The 19,344-nt window shown below is 41.3% G+C and overlaps 1 protein-coding gene across 1 annotated transcript in view; it reads left to right on the top strand.

Moving 5' to 3' along the window:
- Nucleotides 1-226: 226 nt before the first annotated feature.
- PGGT1B (protein geranylgeranyltransferase type I subunit beta) overlaps nt 227-19,344 on the top strand; it is a 46,030-nt gene continuing 26,912 nt past the window's right edge. Inside the window, exons 1-2 of the mRNA XM_054398262.1 lie at nt 227-345; nt 19,025-19,092. Of these exons, the coding sequence (XP_054254237.1) occupies nt 264-345; nt 19,025-19,092 (150 nt within the window). The 5' untranslated portion in view covers nt 227-263. The remainder of the gene's footprint in view (nt 346-19,024; nt 19,093-19,344) is intronic.

Below are 19,344 nucleotides of genomic sequence, written 5' to 3'. Positions count from 1 at the left end.
AAAAGGAAAAGTGGCTTATATGAAAATTCTTGTAGAGACAAAGGAATGTTTACAGTACAAAGAACTTAATTTTGTTCAGTAGATAAATTCCGTGCTTTCTGAGGTAGGCTCTTTGTTGCACCACTATTAAAGGCTGAGAATTCATAAATATTTGTTTCTTAAACCATTTGTTAATTTTCCCATGACATTTATGGTGGGAAGTGTAAGTCTTATCTTTTTCTTTTAGGTTGACAATTGCATTTTTCGCGCTCTCTGGTCTGGATATGTTGGATTCCTTAGATGTGGTGAACAAAGATGATATAATAGAATGGATTTATTCCCTGCAGGTCCTTCCCACAGAAGACAGTGAGTGAGTTTTTAGTTTTTTTTAATTGATATTAACATCTTTACTTTTGCTTTTCAACTGGTGCATAGTGGATGGCTCTCAGTTTTTATAAAATACAAGGCTTCCTGAAGTGCTATCCTCATCATTTCAGATAGTGATGCTGAGTAAATTCTAATAAAGCCAGAAGCTTTATTATTAGTTTAGCTTTTTTTCTGTAAATGAAGTTACGAAATTAACTTGTAAATATAACAATATAAAATAGCATAATGAAGTTGTATCTTTAAGCATCTCAGAGGAATGTTTCACCTAGTTCTAAAAAAAGACATGCTATAGAAGTTTTATAAGTATAATAGTGATTATATTGACTTCTGTTAGTTACAGCTATTCCGGGAGCTTTGATCACAGATGTGGTTATTTGGGACAGCTTTAGGAAAATGGCAGGTGTAAGATTAAGATGCAGAAAAGATAAAGAATTCCTGTTTTAAAAGGAAAAATCTGTTCATTAGATCTGTGAAGGTTAAATTTACCTAAGGTTTTTAGGAGTGGTGCTGCTGCTGCATCTCAGCTGTCTTCTGCTTGGAAGGTGTGTAGCAGATCCAAGCCAGAGTGGGAGAACACAGGCAGTGTCCCTTTCCTGGTGACTTGCAGAAGTCAGGGAGCTGCTGTTCCTCTGGACCAGCTGGTATTAGCAGTTCTTCCTGCAGCAGCAACGATGAATGGATAATATCAGTAGAGGGGATGGAAGGGACAGAGATGTGAGCGAGGCTCTACTTCTTTATAACTGGATCTCATGGCACGTTTTGCTGGTGTGGGGACAGCTCCTGGCTAATTTCTAGAGAAAAAGTAATTCCAAGTGGTCATCTATGAAATAACAAGCATGTACTTTGTTAGATGATTGTAGAAAGAAAATTGTATTCCCTTATGATATCTAGTCTAATTCTATACTACAAATAAAGTCTCTTCTCCTAAAAGCAGTTTTATATAATAAAAGGTTTTATGCAGTAAGTATATGGAAGGCAAGATTGATGCTTGATTTTTACAGCATTAAAAAGATCCCGTTTCTTACTCTGTAGGCTTAAACAATCAGATCCACCACAAGTATTAATTCTAATAGATTTGGGTTTTGTTGTGTTGTGTTCCAAGGCTGTTAATAAAATAATGAGAGATTTGGATTGCACAATTATTCCCACAATATTTATAATCATCAGAATGTTCCTTGCCCATAGCACTAGAATTTTTTTCCAGGCTATACATGATTTTCTTTAAGAGTTGCTCACTTTCTTGTCATTATTCTAGTCTTCAGGAGGGTATTCTGAAAGAACAGTGAAGTTTGCAAGGAGAGATTAGATTAATCATTATTTGTTTTTAACAGTATGCAGTAATTCTTGGGGGAGAGGAACTCTCTAACTAGCCAGTGTTAGGAACAGTCCCTAGGGAGGGCAGTGTAAACCTCTGCATGCAAATATGGAAGCTAACAGTTCAGTACAGAGCTGAGATGTACTTTTTCTAGTTACTATGCCATCATAAAACTACAGTAGTAGTAGAGAGTAGTTTTGGGGAGGGCACTTTTGCAATGCATTCTGTGCTTTTAAGTGCTGAATTTCTCCTTTCCACCAGAAGAAGCAGCTTACCTTCAGTCCTGTATTTTCTTACTGCATTGTAGAAACTCGGTTCTTACGCTCTTCTGCTTTTGGTGATAACATCATCTGATCGCTTGACCTGTGAAACTTTAGTGTTAGCTTTATTTTTAACTTCACCAATGAACAATAGATGATACAAAATGTAGATGATAGTAACAGCAGCAAGTAAGATACTGGATAGCTAAATGTATGGAAAGGAATGTGTATCCTCCTGTAATGCCTGTTTCCAGTAAACTGTATTGACTTTGTGGGTTTTAATCCTGTCTGTGCAACATTTAATTAGTATTCCATCAGTAGAGGTCTGACTCCCTCTTTTGGCCTGTTTGAAGAAATAGATAAACTCTGGTGTGCTGCAGCAGTGAAGTGTTTTGGTTTCCAAACACTTGTGCATCTGTAGTTAAAGAGAACAGTTGCTGGCTTGGTGCGACAGAATCTGTCCAGATAAAAAAATTAAAAATCCCACTTTCCTATTAAAGAACTGTTCTATTGCAGCTTATTTTACAATTGTGTCGGTGTGAGCTGAAATTCCCCCCCCACCAACAATAACCAGGCTAGCTCAGTCTGGAAGCAAATGAAAAGCTGTATTTACAAGCAGAGTCTAAAATCTACGATGAAATGCAATGAATATGTACAAATATACAAAATTCACAACACTTACAAATATATACAATCAACAGAAAAGCACAACCGATCTCCCTTTGCTTCCCCCCAAGGGGACCCTCCCAAAGGGGCCTCTCTCTCTCCCAGGAGCTTCCCCCCAGACCTCCCTGGACAGAGAAGTAGAGTTTGTTAATCAGAAAGTTGTTAACTTAGCTGCCGAGGTCAGTACGTGTTATCTTCAGCCAGAAAAGAAGAAACAGCAGCCAGACAGCCCAGCAACTGCCCCCACTGCCGAACGCAGAATGTGCAGAGTGCCTACTTTGTTTTGGGTAATAGTTCTTAAACATTTCTATCTATCCAATGGAAGTGTTTAGAACAATTGTTAGTTTGCTTTCTTACACCCAATAGTGACTTATTTACATTCTTTCACTTTCTCTGTTCTGAACTTTGCAAGGAAAAATTAAAAAGACAGTTTCAAACCATCACAACAATGCATACTCATAGATCTCTCACTCTGTGGAAAATTGTTTTTTAAATTTAAACTCTGTTTTATGATGTAGTTTCTTGAATCATGAATTCCAGTGATCTTGCCTTAAGTAACTGTATGTACTTCATATACGCTTTCATGAATTTTGGCTCTGGGACTGAAAGTCTTATTTAAAATGTACATTCTAAATTAGAACATATTTTTACAGAATCTTGGTTGAATTTTGATTGCATCACTGATTGAATTCCTAAAATGAGCAAATTAGAATTCCTATGATTCTTACCAGAAAAATAGAATTCTCTGTTGTTCATGTTTGTCCTTCAGCAGTTCCGTATCTGTAGCGCTTCGGTTGATCCTTAAAGTGCTTATTTAAGATGAGAAACTCAATTAATTGTGAGAATGAATTCCTCCTTTGCTTTGCTTGTGCCCACAGCTTTTGCGTCACCTGCCAAACTGTCTGTCTGTATCCCTGAATCTTCTCCCCTTCTTTCCATTTGCCCACCCTCCTACAGGATGAGGAGGTGAGTGGGTGGTGTGTTATTGCTTAGCTGCTGGTTGGGGTCAGCCCACTACAGCAGGTTGTTGCATTAAGATAAAACACCCCAATGTTTGCCTGTGTCAGAGCCCAGGACTCTTGGTGGAACTATTTGGCAAAATTAACTTTTGCCTCCACTTTCCAGTGTCCCAAGAAGGACTTGTCACAGCTCCGAGGTTAAAACAGTCAAATGGTTTAATTGTTCTCAAGTGACAGATGCAAGAGATTTGGGATTGCTGGTGATAAATGCACTGTCTGCAAGATGATCTCTCTGAGTTGGAGATTCACATCTTTGCTGTAGTTCTAATAGGAACATTAGCAAAGATGGTCTCAGGATTAATAAACTCTAGGTAACATCTGACACTGTTGGAGATGCACAGCTTTGCTGTAGCTCCAACAGTAATGCAGCAGAAGTTGAACTGTATGTTGAAGGTGCAGTTCTCACCACAAACATGTCCCTGTCTTGGGCAAAGGAAAAGGAGCACAGCCCATTTTTCATCCTCATCTCTGTCTTCTCCCCTGGTCGCTGCTGCTGGTGGTGATGCTTGTACTGGCCAATGTTGGAACCCACCTCATTGAAGCTGGTACCAGTGTCAGCAGCATATGTGCTCTGCGATGACAGAGGCAGTGAACCAAGATGTCCGTCTCATGGGGTTTATACCTCAGTCCAATTGTCCCTGCCTTCTAGGTGACATTTAGCATGATTTAGGAGAAGCCTCGAGTAACATAGTTGTATATGTTTAGTATGTGGTCGATTTTTTCCCCATTAGTATGTTGAGGGATGTCAGCTTTAATATTAAAATTGCAGTTAATTAGGCACCCTGGCTCTCAAAAGCTATTTTGAACCTTGCTTCATCAGTTTAGCCAAAACAGGGCCATCTTATCTTCGTAAGTCTCCCTCGTTCAGCTCTTCAAAGGGCCAGCTTTGCAGATCTTCATTGAACACAAACACCTGCTAATTGTAAGTGACCTTAGTCTCAAAGCATGGTAAATCAACTTGCTTTCCTGTCCTAAAACCAGCTGGGTGGTTTCATGGCACAGGGTATTACAGAATCTGGTAGGAAATTCAGAATTTGGTGGGTTGGAGTACTTCTTAGTAGTCTCACAATCTGCTGTGTGAGTTTTAGGTAATGTGTTTGTAGTTGCTGGTATATGATATGTCTGGCTAATAAAAGCTTCAGTTTGGAGATTTGCAGCCTTGGAAATTTTTATGAGAAACTAAGGCTCATGAATGCAAAGTAGTGAGATTGTTTTGTTATTCAGCATACTCAGTGAGCCTAATTGAAATATGTTACAGAAAGCTAAAGATAAGGTCTATCAGGATAGATTGTATTCTTCTGTGGGTTTAATGTAACTGCCATGCAAACACATAATGTTTTAAAAGTCCAAGTGTTCTAGAGACTGTTTTGGTGGCCCTTGTAATTAGGGGAGAATGGAGTATCATGCATTGCCGCGGGCCATACAGGCGAGCGGGGAGAATGACACATCAATGTGATGCAAGTTCAAATCCCACCTTACTGAACCATCGGTAGTTGCTTATATAGGCCAAACTTCTCCGCTCCACCCTCACGCCGTGCGCATGCGTCTTTCCAGGAAGCCGATTGGTTAGCATAGTCACATTGTTTACACCTGCTTCCCCACCTACATCGTACAATGTTGCGAATGCCCCAACATCTCCCCCCTTTTTCTCAAACAACAAACTCAAACTCTTAGTTACACCACTTAGCATGCATTGAACCAAATATGACAACAACAAGCATGTAATTAGCAAAACAATAAATTGTAAGCATCAGCATTTCAAGGACACCAGCAACACAGCCTGGTAGACCCCAATTTGAAAACAAACTATTAAACCAATTGTCTAACGAACCCCTCTGTTGTTTTTTTTTTTTTTTTTTGACATCCAAATATCTTTTTGACTAGATACGCTGTGGGCTGAAAGATTAAAACAACGCATTCCCTCAATTTCTTGACGACCATGTCCTTGGGCCAAAAGCAAGGACTTTATTTTCAATCTTTCGTATTATCATCCGAGTCTGTTTGACCTGGATCAGATGCGGGCCGTATCCACGGTCGAACCCACTTGGCTGGAATCCATCTTGTTGACTCTCCTATAGACACGCAAGCATAACCCCTTCCCCAAGTCAGTAAGCGGACTGGTCCATTCCATTGCTGGGCCAAAGGTTCAAAGATTTGTACTAATACCTCATGCTGAGAGAAGTCATTTCTATTAAGCAGGTGAGAGAACATAGGAACTAAATTTTGTTCTGTCCATGGATTTAACCAATTTAACACATAGCATGCCTTTGCTATAGTGAGGTATGGACTCCTTTCCCCCTCTTTTTTATATATTGTCAAAAGTCGTTTTAGATCCTGGTGCGCTCGTTCAACAATGGCTTGCCCTCCTGAATTATAGGGTATACCTGTCAAGTGTGTAATTTTCCAGTTCTGAAAAAACTCATGAACTTTGTTACTCAGGTAAGCTGAAGCATTGTCAGTCTTAATAGTATCTGGTCGCCCTAACGCTGCAATGGCTGTTGTCCAATGCTGAATACAAGCCGAACTGTTGGTTGACTTATGTGAAGTTGCCCAAATTGCTTTAGAACGTGTATCTATTGTGACATGGATGTATTTAAAGGCACCAAACGGAGGAAATTCAGTGACATCCGTTTGCCAGACCTGGCGAGGTTCTAGGCCCCGCGGATTAGTCCCTTCAGCCGAAATGGGAGTTAATCGGGCACAATCAGGGCAACTAGCAATTATTGAACGAGCATCTGTTTTAGAAATCCCAAAGGACTTCATTAATGACTGTGCCGATTGATGAAAAAATTTATGGGACTGAAGCGCTTGTGCCAAAACATCTTCTGTGGATACTTTGCTTACTACTTTGCTGTCTATGAATGAATTCCCTTCAGCTAGTAACCCTGGCAAATTAGAATGGCTTCTGATATGCGTGACCCACCATGGATGTTGACATGCAATAATTTCAGACTGTAGCTCCAAGATACACATCTCAAGCACAGGATTAGTTATACCGCCTAAGATTGCATTATTTAAACGCTTTACTACTTCAACCACATATTTTGAGTCGATTATAATATTCAAGGGTGTCCTCCGGAAATCCTGAAATACCATAAGAACTGCTTTTAATTCCAAAATCTGAACTTATCCTTTTGTCTTTTCTACTCGGGTATTCCATAGCCCGTTGATTTGATGAGCATATCCATATTTTCCTGTCATACTACTGGCATCCGTAAAAATAGTGACCCCCTCAGAAAGGGGAGATTCTACTTGCAAGGAGTCCTGTTCTATTATCAAATTTGTTTTAAACAAAGGGTGTTTCGGGTAATGATTATCCAGTCTAATTCCATGGACAGCCGTCGCAAAAGCATCAGATTGCTCCATCCATGAATCTGCAAGATTAATGTTTTTCAATGGCAAAATAATTTGAGCTGGGTCCGTTGCTGCAATTATCCTTAATCTATTTCTTGCTTTCAACAGTAGATTTCCGACTGTGTCTGGCCTTGTAGTTATAGTGGCCTTCAACGTACTGCTATGGAATACCCATTCCAGAATTAACACTGAATCATCTTTAGAAATCTGAGTAATCAAAGCAGCCACTTCCCTGTCTTGATTATAACAAATAATAGTGAAATGAACACCAGGTACAATTCGATTTGCCATATTATTCCGTATTTTTTCTCCTATTACTTGTAAAGCTTGGTATGCTGTGGGGGTCAATGCTCGAGGGTCAGAAGGGGATTTCCCACCTTTTAAAAGATCAATTAGTGGCTTTAAATCAGAATTGGTAATCCCACAATATATTCTTAACCATTGTAAATCACCGACCAGTCTTTGCACATCATTCAAATTTTCAGTTTTTGTATTAAGATTCAATTTTTGAGGTCTCAAACGTGTTTCTAGAATCTGCATGCCCAAATACACCCATGGTGCACGACGCTGAATTTTCTCTTGTGCAATTACTAAACCATATTTTGCTAATGCTTGAGTCACTTCTTGCTCTTTTTGTAATGGAAGTGGCGTTGGGGAGGCAATTAACAAATCATCCATGTAATGGTAAGTAATCAAGTCAGGGTTATTTTTTCTCCACGGAGCTAATACCTGATCTACAAACCACTGACAAATTGTTGGCGAATTTTTCATACCTTGGGGCAGGACCACCCATTGAAACCGTTTAGAGGGTGCAGATCTATTAACAGACGGAACTGTGAAAGCAAATTTGTCGCTGTCTTCCTCATGCAGTGGTATTGTGAAAAAGCAATCTTTCAGATCCAAAATAAGTAGATTCCAATGTTGGGGCAACATAACCGGAGATGGTAATCCTGGTTGTAATGCCCCCATTTCTACCATTCTATTATTAACAGCTCTTAAATCATGCAACAGTCTCCACTTCCCCGATTTTTTCTGTATAGTAAAAATCGGTGTGTTCCAAGGACTGACGGATGGTTTTATATGCCCCAATTCAAGTTGTTCCTGAACTCAACTTTCAACAATTTGCAGCCTCTCTTGAGTTAACGGCCACTGATCCACCCATAGCGGATCTTCATTTTTCCATTGCAACTTTAGAGTAGGGCGGGAGCTGCTATCAGTGGCCGCAACTAAAAATTTGTCTGGATCTTAACTCCCCATTGACTCAGTCTATCTCTGCCCAAGAGGAGAAGATTTGTCTGTAGGACATAGGGCTTTGCCCAAGCTTGCTGTCCCTCCTCATTGGTGAATAAAACAAATTCCTTACTAATTTTGGTTGAACTGCTCCCTCCGATTCCCACTAAATCGGATCCAGGATCCTCCAAAGGCCACGTTACAGGCCAGAGATCAAGGGGTAAAACAGATACATCCGCCCCTGTGTCCAACATCATCTGCAAACCCTCTAAAGTAATACCATCAGGACCCGAAATTGTTACAGACATCAAAGGTCTTTCTAAACCAAGCGTTTTACAGAACAATACCTGCGGTTCGCCATTAGATCCAAAACCTCCCGTACCCCTTTCCTTGTTTTCTGTATTGGAAACTTGTGATTTAAATGGTACCAATTGCGCTATCGTGCTTCCTTTTGGAATACAGACGGGGCGCAAAACATCGAACCATAATACAAATTACACCTTGATAGTTGGCGTCAACAACTCCTGGAAGCACAAATATCCCTTTTTTTGTTGCCGATGATCTCCCTATTAATAATGCCGACAACCCAAACCCTAATGGCCCTGACTCGGTTGAAGATACTACATGTATTTGGGTATCGAATATGTCTGCTGGTTCGGCCACTGCCAAGTCGACCCTAGCACTTCCTGTTGTGGCTGCTCGGATTCGACTGAGACAGCCATCACCATTTTCTGAGGGGAGGGATACTTGTTGGCCGCGTCCCACCCCCGCGGCTGACTCCGTCTCCCTGATTTTGATTCCATGTTAATGGCATCCCATTCTTATTGAATTTGGATCGGCAATCTGCTGCCCGGTGACCATATTTACCACATCTAGCGCAATTGCCATTTAAATTATTTCTACTACCATTTTGATTGGGACACTGCTTCTTAAAATGACCACGTTGACCACATTGATAACAGCGTGAAGGTCCCTTGTCTCCTTTGCCTAAATTTTGTTGCATTTTAAGTGCGGCCGCCAATGCATGAGCATGTATTTTTGCCTTTTCTTGTTCGTCAATCAAAGGAGCCCTGGCACACACTTGTATTATTTGAGTAATAGAAGCTGTTGGTGGTAGAGTTGCTATTAATTGTTTGCATGTTGCGTTCGCATTTTGCACCGCAATTTCTTTGGTGAGAAGTCCCTTTAGTTCAGGTTCGATACTGGGGGCATTTTCTAAGGCTTCCCTTATACGGTCTACATACGCAAAGAATGATTCATTAGGTCCTTGAGTGATTTTTGTGTATGGAAAAGAAGGAGTACCAATTTGAGGTAGAGACAAAAAGGCTTGCAGACCAGCATTCTTTGACTGGCTCAATATACGCGGATGCACTGCCGCTTGCACTGAGGGGTCCTTAAACTGACCACTGCCCATTAACTGATCCAGAGTAGCCGTACGCAAAGGATCAGTACCAGGGAGATTCAAGTTCTCTACCTGTTTTATCTCTAACAAGTCTTGCCATTTGGTTACCCATAACATGAAAGCTGTGGGGGTTAAAACGAGCTCCATCACTGCCCTGAGATCAGCAGGAACTAGATCTTGATATTTTATGAGAGCCATGATCTGATTTTTAACCAGCTTGTTTTGATACCCAAATTGCATTATTGTCTTTTGTATAGATTGAACAAGCTTCCAGTCCAAGGGCTCCCAAGTCGGTCCCCCACCACGCCGTACTACAGGCGCAGCAATAGGTTCAAAACTAAAATCTCCTTGCAAGATACAATTCTGGGCAAGACCCCTGTACCTTTTATCCGCATTAAATGAAGGATCTCTAGGCAATGAAACCATTGGTATATCAGTATCAACATTTCCCCCACCGTGCATATTTGCTTTCTCAAAGTTTCTGGCCTTTTTATCTATTTCTTCCAATTGCTTTTCTATATTTCTCAACCCAGTAACTATAGAACTATGTGCTGCCTTATAAGCATCTTTGATGTCCCGTTTTTTCGAATCACGATCAAGTCTCCTCATTTGCTCCAAAAGTTCTGTCATAGCCTCTCTCTGCTGTCGCAGTTCTTTTCTTAGTTCTTGATATGGATTGTTTGCAGCTGCGGCACTACCGTGACCCCTCCCTGAGGTCGCTGAAGAGGAAAAAACAGTCTGCAATTGATCCCAAAAAGCAGTGGAATCTATTTCCATGCTTTCACTTTCTCCGGAAAAACGGGCAGTCGCCTCAGTATTTGCAGCGCCCTGTGCCGTCATGTTAGTCACAACAGAATCACTTTGATTCGGACCGGCTGCGTAAGGTGGTAAAGATTCATCTGCGTCACAATCGGGGTTATAGGGGGGCAAATCATCCCCGTCCAGACCCCAGGCAATCTTCTCTGCCCTGGTCATATGTGATGTTGTTACAGGGCAAGTAACAGGAGAGTCTTGACAGTCTATAGAACTATCGATAGGCAGCGAAATGTCAGGCAATTCTGCTTTTGTTCCCTTTGTCTGTCTCCAAGCGGCCGCAGCGGTCGCCTCCCCATGAACTTTGTCAAGTAACAAACGCGCTGTTCGATATGTTTTAGCCAAGTGTTTTGCCTCCTTAGATTTTATCTGCACGCTCTCCCAGAGCTCCCGTCCTATCTTCTGCCAAACTTCCTGACTATAAGCATCTCTTGTAGAGTTCAAATAACCCCTTCTTCGTGCCCAAGTAAGCAGTTCCGTTAACGCGGGCTTCGGCAAATTAGTTTCCCTTTCTTCAGCCAGCCTTAACAGGCTATCTACTACGGCTTCTTCTACGACTGATACAGTCGACCCTGTCCTGTTCTGTTTTCTATCTACTACGGTTTCTTCTACAACTGATACAGTCGACCCCATCCTGCTCTTTTTTCTCCTGACTCACCGGTCAGCCGTGCACGAATCCGCCTTTCTTCGGGCGCCCAGCTTTCCTCTCCGCTGGCAGCAGGATCCTCACCACTCTGATGTGTCCGTCCCCAATCAGTATCACGTCGGGGTCACCAAATGCCGCGGGCCATACAGGCGAGCGGGGAGAACGACACATCAGTGTGATGCAAGTTCAAATCCCACCTTACTGAACCATCGGTAGTTGCTTATATAGGCCAAACTTCTCCGCTCCACCCTCACGCCGTGCGCATGCGTCTTTCCAGGAAGCCGATTGGTTAGCATAGTCACATTGTTTACACCTGCTTCCCCACCTACATCGTACAGTGTTGCGAATGCCCCAACAATGCATGCAAGCTGATCCTCACAGAAAAAACAATCATCCTTAGCTGAATCCTTGGTCTCATTGCTGTCTTCTGCTTATTTAAAGAGCTCTTTTATAACTCTTGCAAAGTAGTATGACATTATATTCTGTAGATTTTGGCTATTGTTACTGATATAGTAAGTGCTCTGCTTAGTCTCATGGCTAATATTTGGTTTTGTTTTGTGTGTTCACTGCAGAAAAACTGCACTGTGTTTCCTTCTAGAAGGAATTTGAAATCTTGAAGGAAAAAAACCCCAACAAACAATTTTTTTTCATTATTTCTTTTCATTTTGAGGAAGGTGATGCGCTTCTACAAGCCTAAGCAGCAACTACTTGTATTTAGACTATGATATCCTTTTTAAAGTGTTAGTGAAATTGGAAAAGGGTTGACAAGACCCTCTGTTTCAACTGGTTATTATTCAGCAGCTTGTCATGTCAGAGTTTTACTGTGTTTTCCTCTCAAAATAGCTCCTAAACCTTTCTGGTCTTCTTGGAGGACTCAACTCTGTGGTTTTTTAAAAACACATCTGCCTCAAACCATGGCACTGTCTTGGCTGTATTCATCCACCATCCTTCCCCTCAGCAACACTGGCACTTGTTTGACCTTGCACAAGAGATGTTTTACCTTGTTGAAGTGACAGAAAAGCTAACAGAAGATTACCTTTGTGTTTCATTGGTGAGCTGTTGGTTGTTGCTTTGGAGTGCTTGGGCGTACTAATGCCAGGCCAGTAAAGGAGAGGGAAGGATATTGTACTTTTCAGCAGTAGTATGCTTCACTAGCTTTGGTGTAGGAAGAAACGGCACCAAAAAGAGAGCTGAGACATGTTTCCTTTGTGGATCTGAACCCCCAAGAATCATACGTAGCAGGTTGAAAACTATTACACTGCATCAGAGAGCTAAAATTTCCTGCTTTCAAAGTCAAAATTAATATTTGTAATAATACTTTCCTCTTTATTTGTGTCAGTACTGAAAAAATGGATAAATTTTGGTAATTGATTTTCATGTCATTGTTCCATATGAATTTTCTTATCATGAGTTTTTTGAACAAAAATATGAATCTCCTCCCAACAATCTTAAATGGCTACATTTTAAGTACTTACTTGGATGTAGGATGGACTTCCATTTTTAGAGAATGCAACCGTACATTTTATGACACATTCTGGTGCTTTGATTTTTAAGAATAATGATTTTTTCCCCTAAGAAAATTCAGTAAGACTTTTCATGTTTTTATCTGGATATACTGACTGTGTCAGCCTATGTTAAAGCTTCAACTTTTTAATTAAGACTAATAATGTATGTAAACTTGCTTCTGTACTTGGCAAAATGAGAAAAGCCTTGGAATCAGAAGAATGTGTAGGTAACCTGAATGGGAAGAAGTAGTGGTAAAAAGTTACTAATCTTTCTATACAAGGCAAATCATAAGTCATGAATAGCAAAAGCAACCTGTTTTTAACAAAAGAGCTCCCAGCATAAACTGTCTCTGGTCATCACTTGGGGAGCTCTATTATATGTCTGAAGGACTTTCTGGGCACATGTAAGTAATATGGTATTCACAGGAAGCTCTCAGCTCTTGATTTAAACCTGGAGTCTTTTTACGTAATCACAGAATGTTAGGGGTTGAAAGGGACCTTGAAAGATCATCTAGTCCAACCCACCCTGCCAGAGCAGGACCACCTAGAGAAGGTCACACAGGAATGAGTCCAGGTGGATTTTGAATGTCTCCAGAGACTCCCACCTCCTAACTATGCAGCCTGTTCCAGTGTTCTGTCACTCTCTCAGTGAAAAAATTTTTTCCTTATGTTTATGTGAAGCTGTGCTCCAGTTGCCGCTTGTCCTATCATTGGACATCACTGAGAAGAGCCTGTCTCTGTCCTCCTGACACTGGCCCTTCACATTTATAAACATTAATGAGGATACCCCTCAGTCTCCTCTTCTCCAAGCTAAAGAGCCTTTCCTCATAAAGGACATGTTCCACTCCTTTAATCATCTTTGTGGCTCTGTGCTGGACTCTCTCAAGCAGTTCCCTGTCTTTCTTGAACTGAGGGACCAGAACTGGACACAGTATTCCAGATGTGGCCTCACCAGGGCAGCATAGAGGGGTAGGAGAACCTTTCTTGACCTACTAACCACACCCCTTCTAATCTAGCCCAGTATGCCACTGGCCTTCTTGGCTATGTTGCTGGCGCATTGTTATGCTGTTGTCCACCAGGACTGCCAGGTCCTTTTCCTCAGAGCTACTCCACAACTTACACTGGTCCATGGGGTTGTTCTTTCTCAGATGCAAAGCCACTTGTATTTCAATAAATTTCTCCCTGGCCAACTCTCCAGCATGTCTAGGACCTGCTGAATGGCAGCACAGCCTTCACATGTTAGCCATTCCTTCTAGTTTTGTGTCATCAGCAAACTTTCCGACGGTGCCCTCTGTTCCCTTACGCATTTTGTTGATGAATGTATTGAATAGTATTAATCCCGATACTGACCCGTGAGGGACTCCACTAGATACAAGCCTCCAACTAGACTCTATCCTGTAGCCCACAACTCTGACTTCTTTTCTTCAGCCAGGTCACAATCCACCTCACTACCCAATCCTCCAGAGGACACTTCCTCATTTTAGCTGCAAGGGTGCTGTGGGGGTGTGTCAGATGCTTTTCTGAGATCAAGATAAACCACATGCACTGCACTACCATTGTCTATCCACCTGGTTATGTCCTCCTTAAATGCTATTAGGTTGGTTAAATATGACTTCCCCTTGGTAAAACCATGCTAACTGTTCCCAATGACCTTCTTATCCTTTATACCTAGACACAGCACTGAGGAATAGTTGCTTCATTACCTTTCCAGGGATGGAGGTGAGGCTGACTAGTCTGTAGTTACCCACATCCCCCTTCTTACCCTTTTTGAAGACTGGAGTGACATTTGCCTTCATCCAGTCCTCAGGCACCTGTTCTGTTCCGCACAACTTACCAAAGATGATGGAGGGTGGCCTAGCAATGACTTCTACCAGCTCCCTCAGCACCTGTGGATTCATCCCATCAGCACCCATGGATTTATGGATGTCCAGGTTGTTCAACTGCTCTCTAAGCCAGTCCTTGTCAACCAAGTCAAACTCCTCCTTTATCCTGACTTGCTCTGGGGCCTCAGAAGTCTAGGACTCCTGAGAACGGTCTCCAGCAGTATACGCAGAGGCAAAGGCAGCAGTCTTCTTTTTCTCCTCTTGTCACCTTGAGTCAACAGTGGGCCTGCATTGTCTACAATGTATTTGAAGAAGCCCTTTCTGTTGTCCTTGACCTCTCTTGCAAGGTTGAATTCTAAGGAGGCCTTAGTTTTCCTAACAATTGCTTGAAAAGGCAGAAGTTGGCCCTGCTGAAGTCTAGGGTTGTGATCCTGCTTAGTATTCTGTTCCTACTACACAGGATCCTGACTTCCACCATCTCAGGCAGCCAGGGCTGCCCTCAACCTTCACTGTTTGAACCAGACCTTCCTGGGTAGTATAAAATCTAGCAGCGCTCCTCTCCTTGTTGGCTAATCCACCAATTGCATCAAGGAACCTCCTGGACTGTGAATGGCTGGTTGAGTATTTCTTTCAGCAAATACCTGGGAAGTTAGAATCCCCCATGAGAATGAAGGCCTGTGATTGTGAGGCTGCTATCAGCTTATGTGCTGTGAGGCCTCATCAGCTTCCTTATCCTGATCAGGTTGCCTGTAATAAGCACTCACAACAGTATCACCCATACTAGCCTGTCCCTTAAATCACTTCCACAGATTCTCAACTCAATCCTCATCTGCCCCTGAACAGAACGCAATGTATTCTAGTTGCTCTCTCATGTACAGAACAACTCCACCACCCTGTCTTGTTGACCTGCCTTTCCTAAAAAGGACATAGCCATTTATGACCACATTACAGCCATGTGAGTTGTTCCACCATGTCTCTGTAATTGCCACCAGATCTTAATCCCTTGACCACACACAAATTTCTAGTTCTACTTGTTTATTCCCTATGCTGCATGCATTGGTGTACAGACATTGCAGGGAGCAAGCTGAGTGCACTGAGTGGGGTAGGAAGCCTTCTGATCTTCATTAATACTGGAACACTGCCCCAGTGGTGCAAATGAAGCTACAATGCCATTCCTCCTGGAATCTGATTTGAAGCTCTATGAATGAGCCCTGATAATTCTTGTCCTAGGACCCTTTTTCCTGCTGTGAGACAAGCCTTTCCCACTTAAGATCATCAGGCCTGGTGTCTTATAAAACCAGCCATGATCAAAGAACCCAAAGCCCTGCCTGTAGCACCAGTCTTGGAGCCTGGTAATTACAGACTGGATCCTTCTATTCCATCCCATGTCATCACCTGCAACTGGAAGGAGGGAAGAGGAAATAATTTGCACCCTAGACTTTTTCACCAACCATTCCAAGGCCTTGAAGTCTCTCTTTTTGTCTCCACAGACCAGGATGCAACTTACTCCCCACCTGTCTGGGAGATCAGTAGTGAGTAGTAGTTTGATGACTGTACCAGGTTGGGGAATTTCTAGTGATATCCTTGATGTGGGCTCGAGGAATACTACAGACTTCACTGAGATGAGCGTCAACCCTGCATATTGGGCCCTTTGTTCTTGATAGAAGTGAGTTCTCAAAACATGCAGCTCCTCTCTTCCTTGTGGAAGAGGTTGTTACGTGGCTGGAAGGCCTATCTGACTGTGGTAAGACCTGTGGTATAGGTTGCTTATTATCCACATCAGACTGTTAGTGTTCCATCAGGGCCTCATTTGTTTGTCAGAGGCACGTGGGGAGATGAGTTGGGCAAAGAGAGTCCTTGCCTTCTGCCATGGCCTCAAACATGTCTCCACTCACCCCTTTCATTTGGGCTTCTGTCTTACACCTGACCAGGGCAGGATACAGAGTCCCCTTGATCCTGGGTGCTATCTGGCAGGTATTCCCATTTCTTTTGCAAGGAGGGGTCAAGGATTGGAGAGGATCAATTTTGTTCGGTTGTCAAACATGAAAAGTTTGCGATAGTTATGCAGTGATAAATGAAACTTTTATTACTTTTCCCTCTGTCTTAATTTCTTTCAGAAACTCATTAAATATGCTTAACTGACAGCAAACACTAGGTGGTACCCTTTCATAACTGATATTACACTTGATGCTCAGTGGACTTTCCTGAAGCTGAACTGGTGACTTCAGCATTTTTTTTACAAGGGATGTAACCTACGATCATATCCTTGGGGTGTGTTTAATTTCTGATTCTGTTTCTGATTCTGACAGGCTGTTTGTGGTTCATGCAAATAGGCAAGAGTTTGAATAGCACTACTGAGCTTTTACTTAAGAAGTACAAGTATTTTGCAAGAAAATAGTGAAAACAACTTCACAGAAAGTGAGGTGATGTACATAAACTGAAACACAGTGGATTTTCCTTGGTTCCTATTTGAACTTGTGTGTTCACAGGAAGGTAAAAAGAACACCAAAAAAAAAACCTGAGACATGACCGTCAGTATGCCAGAGTCATCTGATTAGAAGTGAGCTGTTTTCACTTCCTGTTTTAACAGTTCTTTTATCAGCTCAGCATTCTTTTCTAATTCAAGAACTGTAAATAAAAATGCAGAAATTCACTGGTAATACTGAAAGTCTAGGAAGATCTATTGCCTTGCTATGAATGACCAAAGTTTTTCTTTTGTTTGGTGGAGGGGATAAAATTCCCTTTAAAGCTTATGCAGTAATAAGGGCATTGAAGAGTAGTGCTGCTGTTCTGTTTCTGCTAGGAACCAGTGTGTAAAGTCCAGGATGGGAGATCAGAAGTCAGTGACATGAAGAGTAAAAGTTAAATGTTTTTGATCAGTAACAGCAGTATAGTCAAAAATCCAGCATTTTTAAATGACCAATACTACTTTTTAGTAGTAGTAGTACAAGAAAAGTTCAAAAATGTTACACAAAATTGAACTGCTAAAGGGAATAATAGATCCTGATTTCATTCATGTACTTGGTTTTTAATCTCTGTTTTGTAGTACCTGTCCACTCAGAAGCCGAAGTGACCCACTGATAGCACACTTCACTTGGGTTTCATACTGCCATTTATGCTTTGATAATTAATTACAAACTACAGATGGGGATCAGTCTCCTAATTGTAGCATGTTTTTGTTTGCAGCAGGCCAAACCAGCTGTGTGCTAGTAGTCTAGCAATAGTTTTCTGGATGAAGGGTTTACATATCAGTGGAATCAGTGCCATTTCAAAGTCAACTTGATTGCTTACTGAAGCGCTTAAGACATGGATTCATTTTGATTGAAAATAAGCCAAATGAATGTCGATTCCCACCCCCCCTCCCCCCCCCCCCATGTTACCTAGGAGATCGGTATTTAAGAATTAAGAATTCCAGTTCTACTGATTCATTCACATTGTGTCATTTTTCAAATTGTGATGCTTTTTGGGCAGTGTTCTTCAGGACTGTAGTCTGTAAGACTACTATTTATTGTGCTTTCCAGAACTTGTGGCAACATGGAATGCAATCCCAACTCTAGGATCTAAGAAACAAATACTCTGCTGACAAGGTTTAGATTACAACAGAATTTGAGTTACGTGCTGATTTTGTCTACAAATACAGATGCTTTTTCTGTTTTCTCTTTGAGTATGAGTCTAGTACACCATTTTTTAATAAAGGCTGAAATGACCTTCATTACACCTGTAGAGTCATTAAAAGGTTCTTTTGACTGAAAGGTAGAGGAAGTGGAATATTACAGGTGGTTCACTCAATGTAAATTAGATGCAAAGTGTTATCTGGTAGAGAAACTTGCGTTCTGTAACCATTTTGACATACTTAAACAATCTTCTGTTTCAAATAATGCATACATGCATAATGTATTTAGTATTAGAAAGCTAATTGAGTTTTTGCCATGCAGAAGCACATTTGAGCCCTGCAAAACCTGTGTGCTGCACGCCTCTGTATGCTCTATGCTCAGATACTGTAACACATTTAAAATATACTGAAACACTTATCAGAAATGTTTGATAACCACAGTGTTCTTGCACCTGTGTTTTGGGTAAGAGAAAAACGTCTTCAGTTAAAAACTTACTTTTCAGCAATTTTAACTGTTTCATACTAATAGTATTGAGTTAGATGAGTGCTAGCTTAAAACTGCACACTGTTTGTCACTACATGTTGTAAAGTATCTTAAAACAGTTCTGCTTGAGAACAGAGGGTAGTGCCAGGCAGGAATCTAGAGAAGAAAAGTCTGTCAACCCTGGGCAATTTTCCAGAGGAGCAATCCTTAGATTATTTTTGTTGGTTTTTTTGTGAGCATGAAAGACAATTTTGTGTTGATGTGAGCACTGTATTTGCACTGAATTAAAAAAATAAAAAAAAATCTGTGGCTTTGTCATTACAGCAGGATTAAGTTTCCTTGTGGTTTTCTTTGTGGTTTTTTTTTTGGGGGGGGGGAGGTTTTGGTTTTTTGTGGTGTTTGTTTTTTATTAGAGTGGTAACGAACTGAGGTTGGGAATATAATGAAAGGCACAGGCAAATTCTGGTAATTGTGTTTTTTAATGAGTGTTTCAGCAAAGCAAGTTGAGGTTTCTTTTTTCTCTTCCAGGATCAAACTTGAATCACTGCGGATTCAGAGGCTCTTCATATTTAGGGATGCCATTCAATCCCTCCACGGTCAGTTAAGTCTGTGTGTGTATGTGTGTAAAATACTCAAGAAGGCAGGAAATGATCTTGTGTCTTATTCTAGTATTAGCTGCATAATTATGGAATATCTGAAAGGCAGTGGTTTTTGCTCTATTAATACAGTGAAATGTTTGCAGAGCTTTTAAGAAACATGCTAAAATTCTACCCTTTTAGTTTCTAGAGCAGTGAAGAAATTGGCATACAAGTTGGGGTTTGTCTTAGTGCGTTCTCCCTTCTCTGTTA

The sequence above is a fragment of the Indicator indicator genome, chromosome Z (assembly GCF_027791375.1).
Source record: "Indicator indicator isolate 239-I01 chromosome Z, UM_Iind_1.1, whole genome shotgun sequence".
Taxonomy (NCBI): domain Eukaryota; kingdom Metazoa; phylum Chordata; class Aves; order Piciformes; family Indicatoridae; genus Indicator; species Indicator indicator.
Note: the sequence above shows the minus strand (reverse complement) of the source record. Positions and strands in the feature narration are given on the sequence as shown.